We start from the raw sequence: 10664 nt of genomic DNA on the forward strand, positions 1-10664 counted from the left end.
AATGTATGCGTTTCGCCTTGTAGGGTTATTTTCAGGAAGGCCAGGAAAAGAAGTCCAAACTTAGTACCGGCGCAGGAGTGGAGCTGCTGCTTCACCCCTGCAAAGGCAGCATGTTTCTTTGAGACGGATGCGGTGTAATTGGGAAAGATGAAAAGCTTTTTCCCCTCGTAGAGAAGTGGGGAGGCCCGGGACATCTCACCCGCATGCTGCGAAATTTCATTACGGACATGGAAGTAGTGGATCCTGATGATGAATGGACGGGGCGCTTCTCCGACTTTCGGTTTCGCACGGAAGGTGAGGTGAGCTCGGTCAAGCAGTGGCATCTCATCCAGCTTCAGCATGTCCTTTAGGAGCTGTGCAATAAAGTTGGTCGGTCGAGGGCCCTCCACGCCTTCCGGGACACCAATCAAACGGATGTTATTTCTCCTCGACCTCCCCACTAGGTCCTCGCATTTGTCATTCAGTAGTTTCACCTGGGCTTGGCGAGCATTCACTCGAGCTGGTCCCAGTCGGGAAAGTTAGCATCTAGCTTTGGTGGGGAGCCTGGGTCAGTCGAGGGCCAGGCCTTAGCGCGGCCTCATCGTGATGACTCTGTCTTCAGGCGAGTAGAAGCCATAGTCGACTCAGGAGTGCAAAAGGTGTTCCAAAATCAAATCAGGGAAAATTAACTTAAAGTTATCAACAAGTATCCATTAATAAAAAACGCTCAAAATTACGAAAATAGTCACAAACACCAGGAGCAACGGAGAAACCCGTCTCACATCGTTAAGCCCAAGCCACACTGGACCTTTAACCTAATATAATAATATAATAAAACATTAACAAATGCGCTATAAATAGCCATAGCTATGCATAATGACTGCTGGTTTTGGAGAACCACCTCGATGCGACACAGTTGGGGAAATCGCAGTACTTCTTTTGACAGGTCTAATGAGTGGGAGAGCACAATATGTAAACGGATGTTTAATTGTATTTCTACATCCATTTATGGAGTGGAAGAAATGTATGTCCTGTACCTACATCGTCTTCTTGTTAAGGTTCCCCAAGTTTAACCAGTCCGTGTCCGCCCCAGTTTTTCTAAGTTTTAACACTACTATAACATATCTGAAACGGAACTCTGCTACTTCCCAGCACTGTCCCGTTGTTTTTTTCCTCAGGATTGCGAAGACATGACCCGCCCTACTCTGACTCTGACAAAGGGTTTAACCTGAGCCAGGCCATACAACAATGATAGCAATCAGGCTTTTATCTATTTTTTTAAGCACATGTATCAGATTGGTTGATACCCAAAGTTCAGGTATCGGACTTGATATCAGGAAGTTGGTTTCAGAACATCTCTACTTTTTGATGAATAAGTAAATGAATAAATTAAATAATAATAATAATAATAAATAAATTTCCCCCATTTTAAGGAGTCAAGAAAAACAAATTTACTCATTCAATAATGACGATTTACTGTAACTAGTGAGTGAACAAAGAGTTCACTGTTGTTGTGAACACTCTTTGTGTAGTGTATATTATTGCATTTTCCCAAAAAAATGGCCAGTCGTCTCCTGATAACTACAGATAACTGCTGAGATAAGAGTGTATTGTTTTGTAATAAAGGTGTAATTTCCGCATAGCTGTGTGTGCATCCTGCATGGTGAATGTGTTTGTAGTGTTTAACAGACCCTCAGTGTCACACCATATAAACACACATTCCTTGTCTGAATTCTGTTCTGGACCTGAGCTTGCTGTTTTCACACACTGAACAGAAAAGGATTAACATGGTTAGATTTTTTTTAGCCAGAAATCAAGAATGAGTTAGCATTTTGTAATCACTCAGTCAATCATGTTAGCTGGAGTGTGTTTTTTTCCCCCTAATCACTCTGACTGATATCCATTTGCAGTCAACACCATGAAGCTATGTTAGCGGTGGCTATGAGCCGTTAGCTTGGTGTGTGACAGGTTGACCTGGTTCCTAATCTAATTTATACATAGAATACATACTAATAAATGTAGTATAACAACTACATCCAATAGGGTGTAGCACAAAATTCTAGACCCTGGACCCTCAGAGATGAGCCCATAGATCAGGCTCATCTCTGCATCCACAGCTATTCATTTTAGTGTCTTTGTGGGCCCTCCTCCCCCCTAGTCCTATGCTCCTGAAATCCAATGTAGTATGAACAAAACCATGTCTGCTGACCGAACAGCTGTTTGCGTCCATTTTACATTTTCATTTTCACCCTTTGTCAACACCAGCCACGTACCAAAAGCAACACATCAGCAGTGCCACATCAGCAGCTGCTGTCCACTGCATTGATGGATTTATAGAACTGTATACTCATTGTTTTTATGCCAAAATGGTCTCACAGTCTACCACTGTTACAGGTGTGTCTCTGTCAGACAGATAACCGAAAAAACACAGCTCTTGTCCTCTGTAGACAGGGTGTTGGAAAGTCTGTGCATTTCACTATATATATGAATCATTGACATCAAAAGGGTTAATCACTTGATAGCCATCAGCTTTTAGATTAGGAGGTGATGTGTAAGCAGAGTTAAATTCTTTTCCATGGAATTACAGGTGAGATTCAGGGTCAACCATGAGTCTCATTCAAGCGAACTTTAGTCCAGCCACTGTATTTGAGGTACCAGTGTTCAACATTAAGTTTTTTTCACTTGTCTGGTCAAGTAAATTTTCACTTGCTCCTGTACAAATAGTTTTTAGTGGTAATCAAATAACCAAAAAGTTTTTCGGATACTTAACATGTCTTTGAATAACATCCATCTGGACGGAATACATCCCGTTCCATCCATCTTGCTCTCAAAGTTGCAGCAAACAGTTGAAGTTTCTCCCACATCATCTAATGCTACCCAACTAAACTCCTGTTTCAAGGATAATTAAAATACTCTTGGCATAAACTCATAAACTTTGTCTTTACTCACTGCTGTTTTCTCATGAGAGTCCAATCGGTACTGTACATGTCCAACTCTCAACAGAAGGAAGCAAGATGGCTCACATAACTTCCATCATTAGCTCCAAAAGAAAACCAATGTGTGTGGGTGGCTGTAGCTTAGGAGGTAGAGCGAGTCATCCACTAATCAGAAGGTTGGCGGTTCAATCCCTGGCTCCTCCTGCTGTATGTTGAAGTGTCCTTGAGCAAGTTACTAAACCACAAATTGCTCCTGATGCTGTATGAATGTTAATGAATGAGTTTCTGTGTGTGATGACCTTTGCCATTACAGTAAAATTGTGTGTGAATTGGTAGTAGTGTAAAATCACTTTGTGTGACTAGAAAGGCACTATACAAGTACAGTCCATTTACAAAAAAATGTAAGTGAGTTACTAGAGTTATTAGCCAGACATTTCATTTTACTTTCCCAGGCAATCGGCCAATCCTTTCTGTTGAGCCCTGAGTACTTCTTGTTGGTTGGACAGAATTTTTTATCTGACAAGCCGAAAGGTCAGGGGGTTTAATTAGGAGGCAATGAATATCCAGGCCATATTTCATGGTAATCTTGCCAGTAGTCATCTAGATATCTTGCACTGGACTGAAGTGTTGAGTAGATGAGCAGCACAAACTGAACAACTGACCAACATCTCTGCGCCAGGTCTCGCCACTGGTGGACGTTTTTGCTCTGTGTGCTGTTTGCATGACCTTTCTTGTTGTGTACCTGAACTGAGCATGTGTCTTGAGTCCTGTAGCAGTAGTTGTAGTACTGAGTGTCTCTTCTTGTCTGTTGCTCTTTCTGCTGTCTCCCTGCTGCAGAAAAGGCCGGTGGGAGGAGTCAAACTCTGCCCAAGCCACTCCCTCAGAGTCAAGCTTCACCCCCTCAGCCTCAAGTCCCTTTTCCTCTTCGTCTGACAATATCACCTCCTCTACCACCACCACTGTCACCTCTCCCTCTGTACCATCTACTGACACATCCTTTACATCCACTGATGTTCCACCCATCTCTACATCCTCCATTCCCCCTGCCTCCTTTTCTGTCACCACCACCACCCCCACCACCACCACACTTCCCACCAAAAACATCAAGAAAAAGTTTGGCGACTTCTTTGCCTTCAAGAGGGCTCGAGCCAGCCGAGCTGCCAAGGCAGGAGGGGGAGATGGAGGAGGAGAGGGCGTGAAGGTCAAAAGGACCTCCATTGCAGACCTCATTCGACCCCTCCGCGAGGCCAAAGAAAGGGAGAGAGAGAGGGAGAGAGAGAAGGGGAGAGGGGCAAGGTCAGTGGAAGATGCTAACGTTTGTAATGATGCCGCCACCACAGAAGGAACCGTTGCCACCAGCCACCATCTTGCAGGCGATGTGAGGGGAACGATGGCGTCTGCCAAGACATTAACCACGATGACGCCTCCCAGTGACACCACTCCCTCTTACCCCACTATCGCCACAAGCCCTGACCTCACCACCGCTATTTCCAACCTGGAAGAAGAGGCGGCTCCTGGCTTGCCAGGTCGCACCCCCAGTCCTGTGGTCTCTTCCCCTCTCACTGAGCAGGAGAGGAGCAGTGTGCTGATGAAGGAGATGAAGTTGGGAGGGACTCCATATGGAGAGAGGAGACTAAAGGTAACCAAGAGGTCGCTGAGGGAGGGCAAGAGCCAGAGTCTCATACTGCTGACTGGATTGGAGCCTGAAGACAAGGATGACACACACAGTAAGGTAAGTCTGACAATACACTCAACAAACCAGATCATCTAATAGGAGAAAGATGACCTGTGATAGGAACAAACAGCTAGTACTGTAAATTCTGAAATACTGCTGAGAAACAGGCGTGAACTGGAGACAGGCCTTTATTTCTAATTTCCTCTGTTTTGTAAGTGTATTTTATCATATTTAATTAAGGCTTCTCCCTTAATTGTATTGATACCATTTCCAAATGCCAAACTTAACACCTCCTCCATGTTTACCCGTTGTCATGGTAGATTCAGCACAATATGCATTTCCACTACACCTATACCACCAGTACAGCAACAATCATGTCACACTGCTACTCTCAGCCTCACTTTCACTTTTTAACACACATACTGTTGTCACTGCCTAACTTCATTCTATTCTACTTTGCTATTTTTTCATTTGGTGTTAATAAAACTTAACAGTTTCTGCACATAAACATTCACTGCGAAAACTCTTTTTTCTTTTACTAACAATAGATTAAAGGCCCTGCAAATCTACGGTACACCCACACAGATAACATTGTCTGTAATTTGACCTCACATATCAACGTAACATAAACCTCACTTGAACCACCTTTGTTAGTCTTTCCATAATTCCAACAATCAGCCACGTAGATGATAAAAATAGCAGTTTCAGTCGGAAAAACACATTCTGAAATCTCAAAAGCTATGTTTCGTTTTGGAATTTTAGTACTACTTATTAGTTGTAAATGGGCTGTACTGGCCTTAAGTCTCAGGGCAAAGACTGAGACTGAGGACTGAACAGGCCCTTAATCAGACTGAGAGATGAGATATGTAACAAGAGCCACGGACTTATCTTTTTACATTCATGCGATTGCATCTGTCAGCCGCAGCTGAAACCTTATGTGCTGGATTCTTCAGCTGGAGCTGAAAATTGTTTGTGCTAATCTTTTGATATTAGATAGATAGATGCATGTCCTTAACCAGCATGTCATGGAGGGGCTGGGAGACGAGGATGCTCTTCTCTGTCACTGCCAGTTCATCATTGAGCCTGTGTGTGCGTTCATCTTTATTCTTCTGAATGTTCATGTATCGTCTTCCAGAAACATGCGTCTGAGAACACATCTAGTTTTGAACAGAGGCTTCAGGTGATGCTACATAGAATGGGCGTGGCCAAAACGCCACCTGCTGACACCAAGACGAGCCAGGTAGGACGAGTGTGAGGGGTGTGACTGGTTCCTTTTTTCTTTTTTGATACAGATCATTAAAAAAGTGTGTTTATTTGTATTATGTGTGTGTGTATATTAGTGTTCGTGGAGGTTCCATGATCTAAAATGTTTTGTTCATTATTGTTATCAGTGATAACACCATGCTAGTGATGAAGTGACATCACTAAAAGGACGTCAGAAACACAAGCAGTAGAGCTTTGATCCGACCCAAAAAATCAGGCCTGACCTGACCCTGAAAAAGATTTGAGCATGCCCGAATCAAGCCTGAACCATGGAAGCAATTCTGGGCCCCAACCCGAATTTCCGCATTAACAGTTTATACAAGCAAACGTAAACTACATTATGTGTATAATATAGTACATTTTATTATCACTTAAAAACATGCATTATTAGTCAACTCTTATATATGTTTAAAAAACAAATCTTACTCTGAGCCCAACCCTACAGCAGCAACTTTGGGCCTGAACATATCCCGGTCGGTTCTACTCAGGTTTGGGCAGAGAGGCACATTTTGTTAGCAAGGAGGATAAGATCAGTCCTTGCAAGAGCAAGTTGTTAATGTTTAATGTTGTCCAATGTGTCTGTTGTAGAAAAAAGACGAGGAGCTGAGAAAGGCCAACTCTGAAGGTAAGCATGTGTGTTATTGTATACGGTGTGTCAATCACAGCAACATTAATCATTTTTTGTTTTAAGTAGATCATTTTACATCTCCCTCCAAATCTGAACTGTCAACACTTTTGGATTTGTGTATTTTATTTTATTTTACTATCTGCAGTAACACTGCAAATTCAAGTTAAAGGTCAAGTGTGTAACATTTAGTAGGATCTGGAATATAATATTGATAGGTATGTTTTCATTAGTGTATTATCACATAAAATAAGAATCTTTGTTTTTTTTTACCTCAGAATGAGCTGTTTATATCTACAGATGCCAGTGATGGAGACGCCTTCCATGGAGTCCAAGTGTTCATATTGTATTCATTACATGTACATTACATTCAAATAGCCCTTTGGCTGTACCACTGTCTACTGTCTCTGTCCCTCAGGTGCTATCCTGGACAAACCGGAACCACCTCCCACATACATGAAGCCCAGAACCATGTCCACATCATCAGGTATCAATCATGTCTACACCCATTTCTACATAAAGACCATATTGATACTCCCATGTGCAGAGTCAAAACAGTACTGAGTTGATTCTACTAACAAGCATTGTGTGTCTCAAAGCATGATCCGGTCTGGAGTTGGTCCCCAGGCACTGCACAGTGGCTGCCACTGCTCCTAGTACTTAGGATGGGTCAAATGCAGAGAATGAATTTTCCTCCAGGCATTTATAAAGGATAATTGAACTGAAATGTGAAACTTTGGGAGATTTGCATCTTCATTAGGAGCTAGTGAGCTAAGAGCCACAGAAAGAGTAGGGAAGTCATGAAGTATTGAGAGACACTAAATTGTTGCTTTTGGTCTTTTCATGGGATTTGCTGACAATATCAAAAATATAGAATAACATAATCCATTCACATTCTATTAGCAATAACTCATCTACATCAACCTGTTCATGGTTTCCATAAAAGCTGTATGACAATAGAACATTCAGGTCATATACTGGATTCAAAATAACGACAAAATGCTCTACTGTAATGCATATGATGTATTTTTGTGGTCCAACCAAGTCCTCTGACACAAAGCCAATGGGGTTGTTCTACACGGTTTTGGATTATTGTAGAAATTACACATTTTATACAAGATCATTTTCACAAATGAACACCACTTTTATGATTTTTGGAGGGGATTACTAGAATCTTCTACGTCACCACCACTAAACTTCCAACAAAGTTATAAACTTTGAGTTAGAATAGTTTTATGTAGTAGTAGTATGAAGACAAGAAGGCGGACTAGTGAGTACATAAGTCTGTGTTTTAATGTCACCAACAACCTGTAGTCTCATTTAGACACTTGTTAGCAACCACTTTTTTTAAAGACACGTAAAAGCTTCTAAATTCACTGTATGACATATGACGACATATTTTATGTCATAGAACAATCATGAAAATCTCTTGTGAAAAGCTTGTGTCAATCACTGACCTTATTTCAGAAATCTAACCAAAAATCCATTCAAAAAACACACTGACTTTGAGGAGAGGGAACCAGAGGTGCTAAAATGCTAACAAAGGTCCAGGTTTTAGGATTCATTCCTGCAGCACACATTGTAATGTACAATAGGCAAATCTGTTTCATGCTGTTAGTCACTGTTAGTTTAGTCACTGTAATTTACATACATGGTTGTCCTAGAATTACTAAAAGCAAAACGTGTAGGAAAGAGCCAGTGACATCATAAACATGGCCCCCAGCCTGAGCTGTGTGTGTAGCAGTCTGTGTGCAGCACAACCTTCCTCATGTCTGTGGGCCTGTGACGACAGAACACAGGAGGGTCTCTGCTGTGGTGCCACAGTTTATGTGTTTTAGTTTACATCTGCCTGAACATCTGTCCAACCGGGAGTCACTGATTGGACCAGCCAGAATCCTTCACAGAGTACGACTCCTTGTTATGTACTGCTGCTCTCACCCTCTGTTTCCAGCAGACCCTAGGCATCCAATGAGAGCACTGGACCCCATCCGAACCGATCCTCCCCTTCACCCGAAGCCCGCCCTCCCCGAGCGCCCCATTGGCCCCCTTCCACCCAAACCTGCCATCGCAGCCAAGCCTCCCTTCCCCACCCCGGCTGCTCCTGCAGGAGGAGGCATCTCAGTAGAGAGAGTCCAGCTCAGAGCACACACTCATGATGGCAGGCCGGGGGAGACTACAGCACAGGTAATCCAGCACTCCTTCAGTGCTGCTGGGAAGGTCACTCAGATGTAAGGCTTAACACCCAGTGGCAAAGCTGTCGTCTCATTTATTTACCTCAAAAGCTTGTTTTAAACGAATACCACTACTGAGAAAAACACTTTGAAGATGAATATGTGAGAATGTAATAAGTGTTAGATTTGTATCCGTGGGTGTGCACTTAGTTCATTGATACAATTATTCATATAGTTATATAACATATATATGTTCAATATTTCATATTGTTTATATAAAATAATAATAATAATAACAACAACATTAGGTACAGAGATTAATACAGACCACAAGGTGGCAGCAATGTTTAAAGCCAGTGTCACAGAGAAACGTTATGCAATCCAGGAGGTAACTAACATTAGAAATGTTATTTATTAATCACAGGACTGACTCAGAAGGAGTTGTTGTGGAAATTTGGGTGAATAAAAGAGAGATCGTTGTTATAAGTCTGTATAATCCCAGTAAAAAATACAATTGAAGAATTAAAAAAGGCTTTAACAAGAAACCACATTAATATGGTGTTGTGACTTTAATGCAACAGACTACAATGGAAAGACTAATGCAGTTAAAAAAGAATGCTTTTAAATTATGGGCATACTAAAATACACAATCAAGATGCATTATGGGAAGGGACACTGTAACACTCTGATATTCTTCTTACATTTTTCATTTTATTACATTATTAAAAACAGTCCACCACAACAACAATAATAATAATAATCATAATAATAATAACTGGATTTATATTGCACCTTTTAAAACGACTGTTACAAAGTGCTTCACAAAACAATGACAAATAAAATCAAGCGAGAATTATCAAGTGCAAAATCTTTAACAAGTAAAAGTAAAGATAAAATAATAGGTAACAGTACACATAAAAGAACAGTTAAAGTCTTGTTGTTCAAAACACAGAATAAATAACTTCCAGCTTCACAAAAACAAATGCTTTTAGACTTATCGATACAATATGATGTTACTTACAATTTATTTGGCCTCCGTCGGTCTTGGAGGCTGGTTCCAGTGTAAATAAACCTCCCCTGTCTTTCAAACTCCCAGCCCAGGACCGCTAAGTAGTAGCTAGTACAGTTAGCATATGCAGCAGTGTACCAGTAATCGACAGTCTGTGTTACAAGAGAAAAGGTCCATTTTGCAACAATCCTCTGAAACTTTCATCCTAGTGAGTTTGACATTGTTTTTGTTTTTTCTGTTTTATCTGACTAATGAAAAAAGACTCTTCTCAGCGACTAACAGTGAAGTTATTAGGGGGCAGCATACTGGAAATGCAGTATTAAAACATTGGACCAATGCTCTGTTAATAAAAAGTGATGAATGACTGAATGATATTTGACAGTATATTTACAGTAGGAGTGGAACTCTCAGCAGTATGATACACAGAGTGGAGCCCTCTGTTGCACCAAATAGGAACTAATTATATACTAATATAATATTGTTTCTGTCTTTTTTCCAAAAAATAAAAAAAATAAAATAGAAAATAAAATAAAAAGGAGTTTGCAGTCTAGCAACAACGTACAACTCAAGCCAGACCTCCAACAAAAAACATAGATCCACAAAACAAAAAACAAAGCGAAAACACAACACCCTAGGAAGTCTACATAGTATACACATCCTGTACCTGAACCAAATAAAAGATTATGCAGAGGTAGGTAGTGTCATCCTTTCATATCAAGCAGTTGAGCTAGGAATGGACCTCAGACTTCATTAAATAGATCTTCCCTCCCAGCTACTCTATAGGTGACCCGCTCATAGCTTGCCATTGAGCTTAGTACTTCTATCCATTCCTTAAAAGTGGACAAAGTGGGAGATTTCCAGTGGCGTAAAGTTATCCTGCACCCTGTTATCATAGCTAAACGACACCAGGATTTTCGCCGTTTTGACATTTGAACATTATCCGGTAGTAAACCCAAAAGACATAATGAGGGGTCACATGTCACAAGTCTTATCACACTCATATAAC

General features: G+C 41.2%; 1 protein-coding gene across 1 annotated transcript; it reads left to right on the plus strand.

The window, feature by feature from the left end:
• Positions 1-227: 227 nt before the first annotated feature.
• Positions 228-8710, plus strand: LOC118330284 (cell wall protein RTB1-like). The gene is made up of 7 exons (XM_035664769.1): positions 228-294; positions 2358-2373; positions 3753-4647; positions 5726-5830; positions 6442-6478; positions 6897-6965; positions 8430-8710. Exons 1-7 carry the CDS (start codon positions 228-230, stop codon positions 8708-8710), a joined length of 1470 nt encoding a protein of 489 aa, XP_035520662.1.
• Positions 8711-10664: the final 1954 nt, after the last annotated feature.

The sequence above is a fragment of the Morone saxatilis genome, unplaced genomic scaffold, assembly GCF_004916995.1.
Source record: "Morone saxatilis isolate NCDOM2014 unplaced genomic scaffold, NCSU_SB_2.0 Contig2, whole genome shotgun sequence".
In the NCBI taxonomy this organism is placed as follows: Eukaryota; Metazoa; Chordata; class Actinopteri; family Moronidae; genus Morone; species Morone saxatilis.